Source organism: Manacus candei, unplaced genomic scaffold, assembly GCF_025592945.1.
Source record: "Manacus candei isolate 608988 ecotype Guabito, Panama unplaced genomic scaffold, ASM2559294v1 h1tg000015l, whole genome shotgun sequence".
NCBI classification, from domain to species: domain Eukaryota; kingdom Metazoa; phylum Chordata; class Aves; order Passeriformes; family Pipridae; genus Manacus; species Manacus candei.
The window spans coordinates 7,343,410-7,361,315 of NW_026138063.1; the positions used below are offsets into that span (position 1 = coordinate 7,343,410).

At 41.2% G+C, this 17,906-nt stretch overlaps 1 protein-coding gene across 4 annotated transcripts in view; it reads right to left on the reverse strand.

Annotated features, from left to right (window-relative positions):
- Positions 1 to 635: 635 nt before the first annotated feature.
- GNB4 (G protein subunit beta 4) overlaps positions 636 to 17,906 on the reverse strand; it is a 151,723-nt gene continuing 134,452 nt past the window's right edge. For 3 of the 4 annotated variants that reach the window (XM_051782275.1, XM_051782274.1, XM_051782276.1), the window contains exons 2-10: positions 15,755 to 15,854; positions 11,418 to 11,456; positions 10,603 to 10,709; positions 9,619 to 9,682; positions 8,704 to 8,866; positions 8,441 to 8,507; positions 8,099 to 8,300; positions 6,694 to 6,910; positions 636 to 5,478 (exon numbers count right to left, since the gene is read on the reverse strand). In XM_051782275.1, the coding sequence (XP_051638235.1) occupies positions 5,372 to 5,478; positions 6,694 to 6,910; positions 8,099 to 8,300; positions 8,441 to 8,507; positions 8,704 to 8,866; positions 9,619 to 9,682; positions 10,603 to 10,709; positions 11,418 to 11,456; positions 15,755 to 15,811 (1,023 nt within the window). In that variant the 5' untranslated portion in view covers positions 15,812 to 15,854 and the 3' untranslated portion in view covers positions 636 to 5,371. The remainder of the gene's footprint in view (positions 5,479 to 6,693; positions 6,911 to 8,098; positions 8,301 to 8,440; positions 8,508 to 8,703; positions 8,867 to 9,618; positions 9,683 to 10,602; positions 10,710 to 11,417; positions 11,457 to 15,754; positions 15,855 to 17,906) is intronic. The other variant, XM_051782277.1, reaches the window with a different exon arrangement.

Here is a 17,906-nt window from a genome sequence, read left to right on the forward strand (position 1 = left end):
TCTTTTTAAAAAAAGGAAAAGTTTCTGCTGTTGCCATCTGCAGTCATTTAACACGTACTTTTTTCTAACTAGACTTTTTAAAATTATTTTAAAAGAAAAACCCTTTTCAGAGTATTTATGTATTTTTATGGCATTTAGTTAACATGACTAAATGAAATACTCAGCTCCAAGGTGTTGCTGTTTTCCAGTAACTAAGGGCTATCTTACCAGGAAATGGATGTAAGATGTAATGCCAGAGGAGTCACAGGAAGACAAAGAACAGTTCCACCACTGTGTTGGGTGTTTGTTCCTGGGTTCTTGGGGGTTTGAGGGAAACTGAAATCCAGCTGTGAGTAACAGCCTGGCCGTGGTGTGGTGAGGGCACAGCTGTGTATCAATGCTCTGTTTCTGGAGCATTTTTATTGACATTGTATCAAGATAAAACTTTACATGCATGTGTTCTACAGTTGTTTATTAAAAAAAGTACTACCCCTGTGCTCTATTAAGTTCTTTGCAGCTCTGTCCAAGGTGAAGACCTGCACCTCACTCCCACAGGGAATGCAGATCCAGGGTAGGTCCCAACTGCTGAGGTTGCTCCATCTCCCATCCCGTGTCCCAGGGGCTGCTCTACTACAACACTGACAGGTGATCCAGGATGGTTAAAAGCACTTGTTTATTGGTTACAATATCAACTCATGGCAACATCTTTCACTGAGCCACTGTACAAATACAAAGAAAAAGATCCATCCTGGAAAAAAAAAGCTATAAACAGTTGAGTTCATAGCAAGTGATTTTTTTGTCACAGGGAAGTCTTTTTACAACAGCACTGTTAAAGAACAAATGGCACAAGTCCCTGGTTTTTTTAATAGCTTAAATAAAAGCTTTAAGACTGTTTCTGAATACATACACAATCCAAAGGCAGTGCAGAATCACTTCATAATTGGTAACATTACCAAAGTTTCCCAAAGTAGTCAGCAACAAGTAAAAACAAAACGAAAAAAGCTGATGAGAGATCCTGGGAACTAAAGGCAAAGTAAAATCAAGCATGTTTAGAAGCATTTTACTTTGGACTCCTTTGGATGTAATATGTACTACAAGTGTTCAGATGCTTTTATTAAAAAAAAAAAAGGAGAAAAACACAAAGAGAGCACCATTGTGTAAGTAAAACAAAGGCTTGAAATATCTAAGACTATTCCACCGAAGTCCATATTAGTTAAAACCTAAACATACTGTGTGGTATAAGAATGTCAGGCACATGTAATCTGTTATCAGTTATATCAATTAGTAACACTGTTCACACATTTACCATAACAACACTGCATTAACATTCTGCATGTATTTTACATAACCAGCAATTGGATAAAAGGCTCTGGTGCCTCTGAAGTGTAGGAGGAGTGTGACCAGCATGCATGCCAGAGTACTGGATACACAGTGCACCATCAACCCATGCTAAGTACTTGTACAGGAAATGCTATCTCAAAACCAGCCATTCTGCTACACAACCATTGATACCAACTAGTCCAATTAGCCAATACTCTCACCAACATCTTAAAGCACAGCACTAAACCTAGTGGAGGTGACAGTGTCCTCAGAGAGGACAGACTACAACTCTTGGAATGTTTTCACAATGTTTTCATTCCACCTTAAAGTAATTAATGTGAACTTCATCGTGGGACAAGCGGTTACACAACTGAAGTAAAGAGTTAACTATTTCCAACCCATGCATTACATAAGGACACACTGGGACCTGCTGCTGCACCAGGTCAGCTTTACCAAGGCAAGGTCAGGCCCTGTCCATAGGCAGGGAAAAGCCTATTTATTCTCTGTTCCATTTCCACCGGTACAAATCTCATCAATATACTGAGCTGTCGGCTCTGCCAGGTGCTGCCCCTTCTCTGCAGTTGAGCACGGCAGAGGGTGGTGATGTTTGGAAGGAAAAGGTCTGGAGACAGATAGGAACAGGCCACATTACTGGAGTGCAGAGTGCACATCAGCACAACGCCGCAGCAGCTTTCTCCTCCAGCAAACAGACGACTGAGTCTACACAGGTACAAGCCCAGGCTGGGCACTCACCCAAAGGGAGAGCTCTCTATTGCAGAGTTCAGTCTTGTAGGAAAACGCTGACAAGCTCTACCTGAATAAAACAAATTGTTACACCAAGCACATGGCGCTGCTTCCCAAGCCATGACCGACTGCCTTCAGAGAAGAGGCTGGGCAAGAACAACCCAGCCACCATTGGCACAGTGCTCCTGGCTACTCCATTTCTTAACGACACAACTTACTTGAAATTCAGCTAAGGATGGAGTTTGGCAACAAACTTTGAAAGCCAGTGAAGATGTGCCCGCTAGTGCTGCCAGACCTGCTGTGAGTGAGTTTGCTCTCATAGTGCAGTCAGGAATCACAGGAGCTGCACACTCAAGCCCGTGGTAACTGTGGGCACACACCAGTTTCTCTGAGATTCAAAACTGGGGTAAAACCTTTTAAGTAAAACCTACAAAGGGTCATTTTACTACCTTCCTTGTATTAGGAGAAGTTTGAGCTTTTACCATTGAAGCCACATCCATTTTATCAGGGGCATCGACCTTGAGAGGTCAGACAGCCGTTTAACAGGAATGCCATTGCCTGTGTGAGTCACTACATGGCCTCACACAGCACCTGTGGTACTGAAATCTGTAGGCTTAAAAAAATGACCCATCTCCAGGGCAGGAACGAAACGGCAAACATCACCTGGGCAGGATCTGTCACAGGCTTTCTCCAAGTTCCCAAGACGCACCAGATGCTGTTTTCCCCGCTGTGCTCGGGCTTCTCCAGCGTCTCCTCGTGCGCCGACACAGGAGCCCCCTCGGACCTGGGGCACTTCAAACCCAGGGTGCCCAAGGAGCAGAGGCAGGCAGGGCTCTGTGATGCCTTTGGACACCTCAGCAAGTGGTTGGCATTCCTTAGTATTTATTTTAAAAGCAGCTGAATCCAACAGACAACAGCCATCCAACACTGACAGTGAAGTTATTTGCAGTAATAACCTTACAAGAGCCATTACCACGGTTACAGGATACCTGAACTGGTAAGAAAAGTTATATACAGCTGTAAAATTGGTTTTGGAGTTTCACAAGTAGAAACCAGTTTTAATACCAGAATGTAAAAATGGCACCTGTCTTGGCAAAGGTGTTGACTAGGAAATTGGTTCAAAACACACTTCTATGGAAAAAAAGTTTTTTAGAAAAAGAATATTTTCTTAAAATTCTTTAGTAACAAATTTCCAGAATGATTCACTCAAGGCAGCTGTGAGTTACAAAAAAAAAATAAAATTGAGTGTAGCACTAAAAAATAAACTGAGTCTGCAAGATCCCAAAGAGCTGCTCACTTAAGAGTTACAAGAATTCCACAATAGTTCTTTTAATGCAGAGAGATCGTAAAGCAAAACGCTGAGGAACTCCTGTGAGACACAATACAGTGGGATTTTGGTCCTACACCACAAGGCTGCTGTTAGGAAATGTTCCTTCTCCAGCACAAGAGGTGCCTTTTCCTTATTTTAAAGTGAATTTACTGTGATTGACTGGTACATTTATTGGCACCTTCACCACTATAGACATGGTAAGTTTACAGGCACAGTCTGGAAGTACTGAAATTTAAGATTAAAAATGTCAGAAACTTGACAAATAGTCATCTCAGCCAGAAATCCAGTTGGATATATTACAAAATTCTGGCCCTTATCATGACTACCTGACCCAGAGACACCCAGGCTCCCCATCGGTTCTGAGGAGCAATAACTAATATCATCTTCCAACCTGGTGATTTAAAATTCATGTTATTTTTACAGTAAGTCACTTAAGAGAAGCCAATAGACTTAATCCCCCTTTCAAAAAAAGCCACAGACGTTCAGATTCCCAAGGGAACATCCACTGTTCAGACAGGCTGCCAGGCACCAGGAAGTTAAGCAACCTCCCTGGGCAGTTTCATATGGGCATCAGTCACTTGATTTTCCTCTCTCTACACTCAACTGTACCTGATCAGATTTATAAGCAACTGACATCCAAATCAGAATCAAATGGGGAAAGGAGAGGAAAGGGCTATTTACAGTGTTGGAGCTGCAGAACAACTGGCATCCAGTAACCCCCTGGTACAGCCCTCAGTGACCACAGAATGACCACTGTCAAGGTTATTGTAGGAAGTTCTCAGGGGTCACAGAGGAGCATTTCAGTTACACAATTCCTTTGATAATTCACTGCACAGAACTGACAACAAGCACTTTTGGCTGTGCTGTGCTTTGGCAACCCCCGAATTTGGAGGGGGATTACAGGCGATTAACTGCACAGTTAAATCCTCTTTAGGAATTTAAGCAAAGTCCTCCTGAATTTCTCAGCTGGTGTGGAACTGAGCAAGCTCTGCAGAGGCACTGCTCTGGGCTCCCAGCAGCAGCTGAATCACTGTCAGTGCAGATCAGCTGGAGCCTGAGATGGGCCAAACCCACCCCGTTCAGCCAGAGCCGAGCACTCGGCTACTGCACGACAGCAGCGACCACTTGGCTTCTGTACCCACGGACTGACTGCGTGGAATAACTGATGCAAAAAGCTGCAGGAAGGAAGCTAAAACTTCTAGAACTGGAATTATTTTATTTTCAAATTAATTTTGCTGTTGTTGCAAGCCTGCCTGGCATTAACTCCTTGGTGTTTGGAGGCCATGACTGCCAATGGATGAACCAGGAACCACTGGCTTGAAGGAAGAACCCCCCTGATTAAAAATAGGCAAGCAGGTCAAGAAGTGAGTGAATAAGGCGGTAGGTATTAACTGGGAGTCTCCAGGGCCTTTAAAAAAAAAACCAAATGCCTTCCATTATAAAAAACACATACATACCATTGGCTTCACTTTATCTACAGTAAATTCACAAAAAACATTGAAAACAGCAATCTAGTTCACCCACTACAAAACTCAGAAGTGACATCTCAGGTTAAAAGCAAAGCTATAAATGTAGTTCTTAAAAAATGCAAACATATTTCTTTACATACAGACAAATGTTACATGATTGGCTGCTATAATGTGTATATTCTGTTATGTACAAAAAAAAAAAGTACAGGATTAGCAGACTGAGCACAAGCAAAAACCCTTCAAGGACAATCTAACCAAACCACCAAAAACAAAAAGACTGGCTCTTAGTTTGTCGGTCACCATGATTATGTGTGCTGGCCCCTTTTAAAAAGTCAGTGATTTCTTCCCCCCTCCCCTATTTCTTCACTTGATTTTTTTTTCTAGTTTACAGAAAGCCTTTTTGTGTAATAATCAGTGAATAGAAAAACTTCACCTGCAAATACAAGGTAGAAATGTTATTTCACAGCTATAGGCTGCAGCATTGATCTCTCCAGATCTCAAATGGAGAATGTACATGTTTGGCTCCCAGTTAATTCCAGATTCTGAGAAAACTGTCCCAAGACCCTGTAGCTACAGCCATGCCGTCATCAGTGACACCTAAACAGCTGACACGGTTGTCATGGCCAGCCAGGACACCTGGAAAAGAAGAAGCAATGGAAGTTACTGACTGCAGGATGTCAAGGACTTCAGCTGTTACTCTGCTCTCCCAGGCAAGTCTTAAATTTACTAAAAGAAGTTGTAATGCAGGATTTTAATTATCCTTTCTGCCTTTACCCTGAAGAACCATACAAGAAACTCAACAATAAGGTTTTTAAAAACATATACACATGGTATTGCCTCCGTTTTTCTTTCTGCCCTCACAATGTAATGTCTCCTTCCTGCCCCAAAGATGTCCTCATCCCTAATAAGGTTGTCTGTCCCCTGTTTTCGGCAATGCTGTCCCCAATTTCAGCCATCAAGTTACTTCCAAAATCAAATGTGATGTCTCCTGACAGTGTCTTGGTAACAGGAACCACCTTGAGTTTCCCTAGTTTTTCAAACCCTTGGGATCACAAATCCCCCACATATCATGTCAGACTATCAGAAGAGGAGCACTATCCTGCCTCTTCCCACTTTGCTTTTGCTTTCCCTCTGCCTGTTCTTGCCCTTGTCTGCTCTGCCAAGGTTCCACACCCAGGTCTATCAGAACTCAGCTACCCACGTGTCCCTTAAGGAAAAGGATCTATTTTCAGTCTGAAAAGCAGAACTGATGTTCAGAACTGAACCAGGCCCCAGCATTTAAGTTCCTGTAAGTAGCACAAAGAAATAGCTGCACCATAAACATGCTGTGTCCTGACAGAAGTGACTAATTCAAGGACCAGAAGTGTCCACTTCACCTCTCTCCCAACAGGAGGAAATGATGGTCCCCAAAGCAACAAGCCTACAATCAGAATTACTGCCTCTGAATGGGTGCAGAAGTCAATGCAAATGTGTAATTTTGTATTACTTAAATTCACATACTTCAGTGAAATGTATTTTCTGCAGATGTAACGTCATTTTGGAGGCTGTTCCTCAGCCCCAAGAGCTGGGATCTCCCAGCACAGAGATCTGTAATGGCTCATTCCCAAAAACAGGCCTGTTCCACTGACTGCAGCATTTACTGCAAACACCAGAGATGGAACTGAAATGCAGTGTAACTACTGGAACACAGAACCAAATGCAGTAAAAGGGTGCCATTCCAAAAGAACTGTGTTAAAAGGAAGCAGGCAGATTCCATAACACCAGCAACAGCACTGGCAGTGAACTGGCTCTGCATTCTGCACAGAGTGTGAACATCCCCTGGGACAGCTCCCAGCAGTTGTGTGTCCTCACCTGCCCTCTCCCCTTTCAGGGTGTCCCACACGTTGCAGTTGAAGTCATCGTAACCCGCGAGCAAGAGGCGCCCGCTCTTGGAGAAGGCGACAGAGGTGATCCCACAGATGATGTTGTCATGGGAATACATCATCAATTCCTGATCTGCACGGAGGTCAAAGAGCCGGCAAGTGGCATCATCAGATCCAGTGGCAAATGCATGTCCATTAGGGAAAAACTGGAAGTTTTAATTAAGAGACAAGAGTTTGACACCAGAAAAATACACCGTTCATGCAGGAGTTTAAGAACATGACAGGATTATTTTGCCAGGGTGACCAGAGTGGTTTATTTTAAAGAAATATATGCATGTTGAAAAATGCATATAAACAACTATGCAAGGAAACCCCTCTGGAACAGTGCTGGTGACACCTGAGGACTGGAATTGTACCCAGCCAGTTCCCACGTGCAGGGTAACAGGAGTCACAGGGGATGCAGCTGACTCCTCCAGAACAGAGCAAACCCCAGTTCTGTACATCCTGCCTGTGGGCCAGGAAGACAGGGAGAAGTGGAACATGATGTTCCATCCTGAGCTGGTCAGCCAGGTTGGCTCAGCCAAGATAGAAGATTGTAAGCAATTCAATTTCAGAAAAAATCTACTCCAAATCCGAGTCATCCTCTCAACATCCGTATTGATTGAAAGGGGAATGGAGAGAGCTCAGCACATCTCAGGGTCCAGGTCTAAGTATAGGATCTGCATTTTTGTACTGGTCATGCGTTCGGTATTTTCTCAGCCTTAATAATTTTTCATGTTTATCAAAAACAGATGCAGCTTAGACTTAGATTTCATTCCCTATTTACCAGGGCTTGTATCTTGCAGATCAGAACATAGTGTTACTATGACAGAGAGGAAATACAATCCAGTTTATAAATATTACCAAATTATTCCAGGGAATATTCAACATCAGGGCCGATTTTTAACTTTGCCTTCCAGAATATTTCTCTGAAAGCTCTTTTCAAAGAAAATATTAAATACACTTCTGTTCAACCAAAACCTTTAAGATGAGGACACTTGGCTGTTTTGCACCAGTATATTGCATTTATCTGCAATTTTCAGTTTTTAACACATTGCTACACTGCAAAAAATCTCCCTAGTCCATTCTTCACTTCTTAAAAAAAGTGATGTCTCAGTTACTGAAGAAAAACACTGCTGAAACTATCCCAAGAACAGCTTAATGCATCACAGATAATGGCAATAATAATTCAGTTACAAACTAGATCATAATTTATTAGACAACCTTCTCCAATTTAGCAGTCCCTACCCTAACTAACTGATTTTAAATCAAGGTAACTCAGTAGCTGAATTCATGTAAATATAGCCTTTATCCTCCCCCTTTCTTCCCACGTGGAAATACAAAGGATCACTTACACAAACTGCATTAATATCTGACACGTGCCCTGTGAACGACTGCCTGCACATTCCATCCCGGATATCCCAAAGCTTCGAGGAGGCATCGCAGGCACCCGAAACAAAAGTCCTCATGTCTGGACTTAGGGAGAGGCTCATCACATCTCCAGTGTGCCCAGTGAACGTGGTGGTCTGCTGACCAGTTTCAATGTCCCACAAAGCGCTGCAGATAAAAGGTTACAACGTTAACACCGTGTCTGAGATTATTTCAGAGTTCAAGTTTCAAATAAAAATAAAGGCACTGGAGAGAGGAAAAAAAATAAAGAGGGGGTGAGGGAAGGCCAACAGAGCTCAAAAACTCACCAAGTGGTGTCTCCTGAGCTAGTGACAATTTGGTTGTCATCTAGGAAGCGACAACAGGATAAGTATCCTAAAAACAAAACAGTTATGTTAGTTTCCAACCCAGGAGTAATAACTGCAAGTTTAAAATCCAAGAACAGCATCAAAGTTCTCCCACAGCCAGTGTGTGACCAGCAGTAGTGTTGCACAGCTCAGAGCACACCTCAGAGTGAGATGGTTTGCTGTGGTGCAGTAACAAACCAAAGTGGACGAAGACCATGGCTGACCTGTGTGTCCCGGCAGCTCCCGGCTCACCCGCACGTTCCCCTCCCTGGTTTTCAGGTTGTATATGGAGCAGATGTTGTCCAGGCCACCACAGGCCACGTAGTTGCCAGAGGGAGCGTAGGCACAGGTCATCACCCAGGAGGATCTCAAGGGAATGGCGTGCATCTTGGGAGAGACACAGCTCGTGAGGGCACGGACAGCAGCTCCCTCTCACCCAGTCACTCGTTCAGCAGCTCAAACACACCACGGGCACTGTGCACTATAAGTTTTGGTATCTGGATTTTACAACATATTACAGCTCATTCCATATTTACACATCCACACACACTGGGATGACAGATACCAGCGGTATCTGCAGGGCAGACATACAGAACTTCAGCACGACACTATTCCACAGCAAACCATCCTAAACTTAAACACTTACAACATTTGTTTATTCTACTTAATTTCTTTGTCCAACTCTTTTACATTTTTGAGCTATAGGTAGTAAGACAGGATGGCTGTGCCCATGGAGACTGGACAGTTTATGTAAGCACAGCTTTTTAATTCCTTCTCCTTTCTCTGCCCTCAAACCCAAAATCTTCCTGTAAATTCTGAGGTTGTGTATTTCTACAATTCAAAACCAAATTAGTTTCAGACACAATACCAGACAGGCAGAGAGCAACAGCTACCAGCTACTGCATTAGCAATTTAAGGGTGAAAATGTTACATATTACCTATGTAATTAACTGTTGCTTCAGAAACACACCCTGCAACACATCACTAGTAATCAGCTAGTCAAAGAGGAACAAAAAATTATGTCTGAATTAGAAACACTGCTGCTTTTAATTGACTTGCAACCATAGAAAAAACAGACACAAGCCTTCTCAAACACACAAATCATACATTAACTGTTGATAAAGATTATAAATAAGTACCTTATTTGTTGTATAACTATCCCAAATAATTAATTTTCCATCTTGAGAAGCACTGACTAGTAGCCTAAATATAAACACAAAATAAAACATGTTAATGTAAAACAAACCACAAATATCTCAAAATATACATATATCATTCATGATTACCAAGTGATTCAGAAGTTTCATAATTTCTCAATTACCCTCTGCTTTTTCTTTTTCACTGGAGGGGTGCATTTGTTGGGAAAAGTCTGCAAAGATCTAGATCTACACATGACCTGACTGAAGAGTCACATGTGCACAGGGACTCATGATTAGCACTGAACACAACCACACAACTTGGTGAAAATGCATTTTATGAACTCTCTCCACAGCTGCTTTCATTATTCACACAATAATATTCTAACTACACAGTTATAAGAAAGCAAATAAGGAATTTAGGTGAAAATAAACCTGGAGAGCAGAGTCCAGATGTATTCCTCTCTGGACAACATGACAGAGACACGAGGCAGTGTTACCACCTGACCATCAGTTGCTCTAAAGGCAGCATAACAAAATTCCAACTTTTCCCACTATGTACAAAAGGATCTTTTTTTTTCAATGAAATAAAATTGGTCCATAAAGTTTTGAAATCTTTGTTATCACAGCAGTTACATGATTATTCAACATCTTGGAAAATACAATGCCCAGCATTCCAAAAATATGCCTCACCACATACTCTCCTCTGCTTAAACAGGGTCAAAAACTTGGTTAAAAATGAAAGAAGGAAAAGGGAAAATACAAGGGAAAATACAAGCCAAGTACCTCTCCTCTCAACCAAGGTTTCTCTATCACCCTTCTGCAGTTTTAAGAAGGCAAAGTATAACTAAACCCAAAAAACCTGTGATGTCTCTTCAAGGGCCCCAACATCACTCCATGAGACTCCCAAAACCTGACATTAAACCTGAAGCTGATGATCTGATTTCCAACCCTTAAACTGCAGGTTTAAGCCTCCCCTGTACCAACCTTGAGTCAGATCCCCAGTGCATGGCATAGATTTTGGCTAAGTGACCTCTAAGCGTGCGCCGGGTCCGCATTTGGATCCGACCCACGGAGTCCAGACTTGTTGTGATCTAAAAATAAATAAAACAAACCCCCGAGATACTGAGAACTATTTTTAATGCACGAGATAACAAAAATACATATGAACTTTGATAGAACATAATCTGCCTTGGCTCACAACAAAATCAAACAAAAAAGGGCTACTGTTGCACACGCAGGATTAGGTCCTTGCAACATTGACAAAAACAGACTTTACTGCTGACAGACTGTAACACTCTTCATGGTGGCTACACCTGAAACTTCAGGAAAGCTTTTTAAAAGCTATTTAAGGCTATTTCAGATTATCAAATCTGAAAGTTTTCAATTAAAACCAAGGAAAGAAAATCCTCCAATGTTTACTGCACTGTTACTTTTTTAAAGCACGGCAGAACTTTAAATGCAAAATCCTTTTGTTCCCAAAATACAGCTAAAAGACATTCATTGAAGTCTTTCTAAATACATTAAACACAATAAACATGCTCTATTTAAAAGGTGAACTGGAAGCAGGATCCATTAAGATGGTGGGGGGTTTTTGACTGATTGGATTTTTTTCCTGTTTTGTTTATTTGGGTTTTTTTGGTGGTATTGTTTTGTTCTGTTTTAAATACACAGTACATTTCCAAAGGCTTCTTTCACTTCATTCTTTCAGTTACTGAACAGGAACATGCAACAGTCATAAACTGGTATTTTTAATTTTTTTTCTACCAAGTAAGAGGCTATACAAAGAATCAGGAACATACCTGAGCAAGAGTTGTGTCACTGCACGCTTTCCTGGCATCCTGAAACAGAAGAATGGAACAAGTTGAATTGGAAAGGCAACACTGAGCATCAACTGAGAGAGTGTCTAAAGGAAAAATAACTCAAGTTAGGCTTCAACACACTCAAAAAGTCACACACCACCACCGACTGACATCCCATACACCTTCTGTCACCCTAACTGGTCGGATTGTTCAGGGGATCTAAAGCACTGGCACACAGCTAGGGGTAGTGGAGGAAAAGGGACTTAGGAAGGGCTGTGCCCCAGCAGCCTTTGAATCTCCCTTTCTACAGACTATGGGATTCAAAGGCACTTGCAGCCATCCTGAAGTCCCAGTGCCTACCCTTTTCCCTGTATTCCTTCCCTGGGGTGGATGTGCTTGCTCAGGGTGTGCTGAGCACAAGGGAAGAACTGATCCACCTGGAAAAGCAACCATATATTACACATGATTAGCAAGCTCTGTGCCACATGAGGCTGTACATTAATTATCAACCCCCTTGGCATCACAGGGGTGACAGTGCCAGCTGGGAGAGGCAGGATGGAAATCAACAGGCAGGATCTGAGCAGGACAGACAGCAGGATTACCAAAGCTTCACCTGATGATGCACTTGATGCAAAATGAAGAGGAAAAAAAAGATTCTACTAATGCCCTCACTGATTTCATGGAACAGGTGGTGCTCAGCTCTCCATACAGACATTCCTTTGTTTTTCCTTATTTCAGCCTGCATGGACATAGGACTTATTTTCTGCACATGATTCAACCCGACCTAAACACCAGACTTTCCCTTCATTCACATAATCAGTCACAGACTGAACACCTGACATGGGTGAGCACCACTGAGCCTGGTCCACAACACCGATTTTGCAAAACCTGGTTTTAGTTACAGCTGAGACTGCACTGCCCTCCTGCAACTGCGGCCCTGCACTTGAAAAACTGAAACAGGCACATGGTCAGCAACTCCTTCTGAGAAATCTGGTTTAAAACTGGCTTAAAATTAGACAGGAACTGTGTAGCACAAGTTAAGTTAAAATCATTGACAGCTCAACTGAAGGATCAAGCCACAGAACCCTCTTGAACTCCTGTGATTTTTCCAGTTTCCCAAAAACAGTGGTTTTCACCACACATTTGTGTGTCCCCCCACCCCACCACAGTTCAATCTGTGCACAAATGGCAAAGTCCTCTCTGAGAGGAGGAACGGAAACATTTACTCACACATTTTGGAACTGCATCAACACTTTCAGACCACGATCTTATTTTTTTTTCAAGCTCTTGCTTGAGAGTTACTTGACATTGCAACTTCAACATTTCTTAAGTGCATGTTTATTTTGACCACCCTTTATAGCTCTCCTCCCAAGAAGCAAGCCTGAGAGTGGATTAAGTCATCTCAACTTATTTTTATAATGTCTGAACTGTAGAAATATTTATAAAATGTTGACGTCTGGAATCAGGAGGGGTTTAAAATACCAGAGCAGCAAATCCCTTAGCACTCAGGACTTATTTCATCCACAGGAAGAAACACATTGGATATTAAACAACTTTACTTGTTTGGTTTAGCTGAAATACTTAAAGATGTTCAACATAAAATGATTTCTCAATGCAGTCCAAATGAGACAAAGCATTTTTTCTCTTTAAGAAACAGCTATTAGCAACACCTGTACTTGAGGCTGCCTAACACTTGCCATACAATTGGCAAAGCTGCAGGAACAGGAGAGTTTCAAGAGACTATTTTAATTCTTACACTGACACTGTCATTTCTACGTGAGCATCGTTGTAACAGAATCATTAGTGTCAAAAGATAAAAAAGCTCCTCTATGTACTTGTAGATTTTCTCAGTTCATGCAGCAGACAATGCAAAATTGGTGAGAAAAATCTACCTGCTTGATCAGTGTGCAGCCCCCACGATTTCTGAGCACATGCAACTCAGACTGCAGTTTTTTCCCTAAAATTCATGGATTTTTTTACATATAGTGCCTATTTGTTCAAAATGTCTGGTTCAAGTGACACTGTGCCAAGTAAGCAGCACTTCCAAAAATCATTATCCTCAATTTCAGTTCTCAAAGTGAGGACACACATATCACAAGGGAACTTTTATTACAGAGAAAACTGGGAATTAACTTTAACCATAAACTCATCTGACAGATCTGACAGTTCAGTGTTCAAACCTCCTGCACTAAAAATTCTGGCAATCTTAGGTTATTCCTCCAACATTGTCTGTGTACACAACTGAGCTACAGCTGCAGTTACTGCATGGGGAGACAGGTACCCACATCACTACCACACAGGAAAAAAAAATTAAGAATCATTAAACACTTCCAAAATACCACAGGCTAAAAAAGGGGGAATGGACAGCTATGCACTGCAGTTTGTACACTTGAAGCTGGTAGGTACAATCTAATCTGGACCTCACTTCTAAGCACAAAGCTGATTTTTGTGATTATACTGTTAGAGGAAATATCAGACAAAACCCAAGAGCCGAAAACAAGTAAGACAGCAAAATTCTAGCTATATATAAAACATCAAATGCTGGTAGTGACCTCACCTATTTTAGGAGTGCATCAAAAATAACTCCTGAAAATTACCAGCCCAATGAATCTAGACACTTAAAAGGAACTTTTTTTTTAGCTCCTGTACCTATCCTCTTATCCATCCCAAACAAACACCTATTTAGAAAGAAAACTGTGCAATGATTTAATAAGCAAGATAAACAGTGACCTATACAAATATGAAACTGAGTTATTTAGTCAGAAAGTTTCTTGGGTATTAAGTCACCAGGAGCATTTGTAAGTTGCATATATATCTGAAGTCAGAATTAAGCACAAGGTATCCAACCCTGCACTCAGATCCAAAGAGGAATCCCTAATTGCCACTGCTGAGCCAAAAGACTCCAAAGGCAATACAGCCCTGCTTACTCAGCTACACCTGATAGATCCAGTTACACGGCTGGGTGACAGAGTTACAAAGGAAATGTTAAATTGACATAAAGCCACAAAATGGAGGGCAAATTATACAAAGGGCCAATCAGATTTTTATGCTCCAAAATTTAAAAAAGAAGCAAAGTTTCCTGCAGCACAGTGGAGCTTTCCTGGCAGCTCTTCCTTCACACAATTTTGAATAAAACATAAAATCAGTCTGATTGATTACCAAGACTGAGCAAAGACTTAACTGGCTCACCCTGATGTCATGTAACGACAGTCAGGTAGAGGAAAAATTATGTACAACTTTTATTTGTGCAATGCTGTAACAAAGCTTCAGTAGAAAAAAGTATTTTAAACTAAAATTTATTTGCATGTCCTACTGGAAGGGGCACCCAGTGCCACAGCACTGACTGATCCCACCCTTTTATTTCTAGAGTGTTTTAAGTGGAAATGATGGGATACTGAACAAGCAGCAGGAAATTAACACTTGCCCCCACCACAACTCGTGAAACATGAAGTGTGTTCTCCACATGGCTGACACCAACAAGCAGCCTCACACGAAGCAGGAGACACCACACAACAACTGCTGCCAGCAGATGCCGTGCTAAAAAAAGTCAGTGTGCAACATATTCCAAGAAACCTGTACTCCCCGCCGATAGGAATGCTTGCAAATAAGGCATTCCCATATAAATCAGGTTTATGGATGCTTCATGTTTAGAAAATCTTGATTAAAAATAAACAGACTTTGAATATCCTTATTATGCTTTGTACTTTCCTGAAAACTGCATCACTGAAATGTACAGGCATGTCGCAACAGATTCCTGGAAAACTGACTTTGGGGATGACAGCTCATATTTGGTTTATCTTCAGTGAGTAAATACAACAAAAAGTTAGAACATATGGGGGGAATCAGCATTTAAAAAAAATAAATTCAACAGGAAGCAAAGAAATAGGGCTTGTAGAAATGACAACCCTGGAAGGTTCTCTCTCACAGTCCATGCTGTGACCTGCAGGCTATTCAAGAGTGGCAGCACAGTCATCACTTTTAGCCCAGAACAAGCTTTTCTAATACCCCTAAGCCCAGTTTGTAATGCCAAAGTTCTATAAGTTTGCTGCTCCCCTCTTGTTTTAAAAACCCAAAATAAAAAAAAAAAATTGCAGAGACAAATACACCCCTAATACCAAAACTCAGAGAACTTCAACAGGAAATAAAACATATTGTTCAAGAAATACTAAGAATATGCTTCATTATACCATTGGCTCTTCTGATTTTTAAACAAATATTCCAAAAACATTTTAGGCTCTGCACAGCTTACACAAGTGTAGTAATAGATGTGATCTTTACAATTTATTCCCTTAAAGGAGGAATTCTATAATGAAAAATAAGCAATTAGCAGTTCTCACTCTGATTTGGTTTCGCAGCTGCTCTGCCTCCTGCCGTAACTGTTCCAGCTCACTCATCTTCTTCAGCCTTTATTTCTCACACTCCACTGGTGAAGAAAACCTGCCAATAAGAGGGAAGAAAAATAAGTTTCAGTATCACTTTCTCCTCTTTAAAAAAACAAAACTAAATCCCCCACAAACCTATATATATATATTTATCCTGCCTTTGGAAAGGCTTCCAAATAGATATTCCCGTTAGTACGCTGTCTTTAATGAATTTGGCAAGACTTAAATGATTTCAATCCCTGAATTACCATGAAAAGTAGAATTAAGTGAAGTCTATTTTGAATATAGAAGCAACTGTCAACAGAACCACCCACTGTACTTTAAGAACCTGTTTTGTAGCAGGGCTCTGCTCACCCGCCCGCAAACTCCGTCACAAATTCTGTGCCCCAAGATGGCAACAGAGAGCAAAGGCTGCAGGTCCCCTCAACATTCACCTCAACGGGGGTGTGATACAGGCACCTTGCACAGCACAGCCAGGGCAGGCTTGGTTTTAATTACAGACGAAATTTCTGAATCGTTGACTACAGCTGAAATAGCAGGTTTTCTCCAATTTTTCCCATATTTTCCGTGGGCAAGGCACAATGATGTTTTCATTTCAAAGGCCCCCATGCAGTGAGAAGGGATAGCAATGCCTGAACCATCCCTAAAAGCATCCTCATGCTGATACAGCCCTCAGCTGCCTAAAGCAGTTCTCATCTGACTGAGGACTCAAAGCAACCTCAATAAGAAGATCAATTAACAGTAAGACTTCGTGCAGGCACACTTTCAGGTTAGTGATTTTTTTTTTCAAATCAGATTTTGCATCAGATTTTTTTCAGCATGTTGAACAAAGTTTCCTCAGATCAATTTTCCTCTTTATTCCCAGCACAGCAGTGCAACCACTACAGAGACCTCTGAAGTCTGTTCACACACACGGGGACTTCAATATCCTTGCAGTGAAAGGAACATCAGAAAGTAACTTGCTCACAAACAAGCCAGGCACCTATTTGTAATTTTTTCATGACTGGAAAAGCACACCAGAAAGGTGATGGTGGTGCTCCCATGACATTATCTAAAAAGCCAAACCACTTCTAGCTTATAGAAGAAGAAAGACAAAAGTTTGTGAGTATTGCTCACAAAATGAAAATTGAGGAAGGAAGGAAAAGAAGCGGGAAGAAAAACCCATTCAAAACATTATTTTATGCTTCTTATTTAGTCCACTGAAAAATGGCCAAAAAACAGAGGAAGAAGGGTCACAGAGTGTCTGGGAAGTTGTAGGGAAACCCTTTATTAGGTCTAGATCCTGGTTCTTTGTAGTCCAATAGTGATGTGCTCTAAAAGACTGACTCAAAGCTTTTCTCCATCTATAAAACACAACACTTCATAGATTGAAAAGAGTGAGAAGTTTTGGTTCAAAGCAATTTACTAATAAGATAAACACCCCTGGATTAACACCTTAAACAAGTGTTTGAGAGCTAAAAAATTTCTGGCTACTCAAGAAGAAAAGTATCTTCATTAATTATCCATCTACTCCTTTTATCAATCTGAACCTCGTGCTTCACTGCAAAGTCCATTTCAGAACAAACTCACAAACATACAAAAGTTGGATCATCTCCAGATCAAAATAAATCCAAACCAGTAACAGAAGTGGTGACTTAGGTCTAACTAATACTTCCAGCTGTATGTAAACAAACTATGAGGTTTTCCTTCCTTAAACCTGTGCTCTGTTCAACTACAAAGACATTGTAATTCACATGTGAGTATCAGACTACTTCATTTACTATCATGTTCCTATTTCAGACGCCTAAACTACTTAACAGGACATAATGCACAGTAGGTATAACACAGAAGTCATTAGCACTCATGTCTGATTTTAAAAACTAAGCATTAAAGACATCCCTTTAGGATGCACATTTAATCACATACTTTTAAAATCTATCAGTTTAATTACAATCTTAATGCATTTAATGGGTATACCTCTATGAAATATAGCCCCACTTTCAGTTCTGACTGTGTCAAATTAATCTTCTCATTGTGATTTTCCTTTTTTTATCTAGAATCTATTCAAAGGTAACACAGACAAAACAATGGTCTCAAAGGTCTTAAGCTGGCCAGCCGTGCTGCCTGC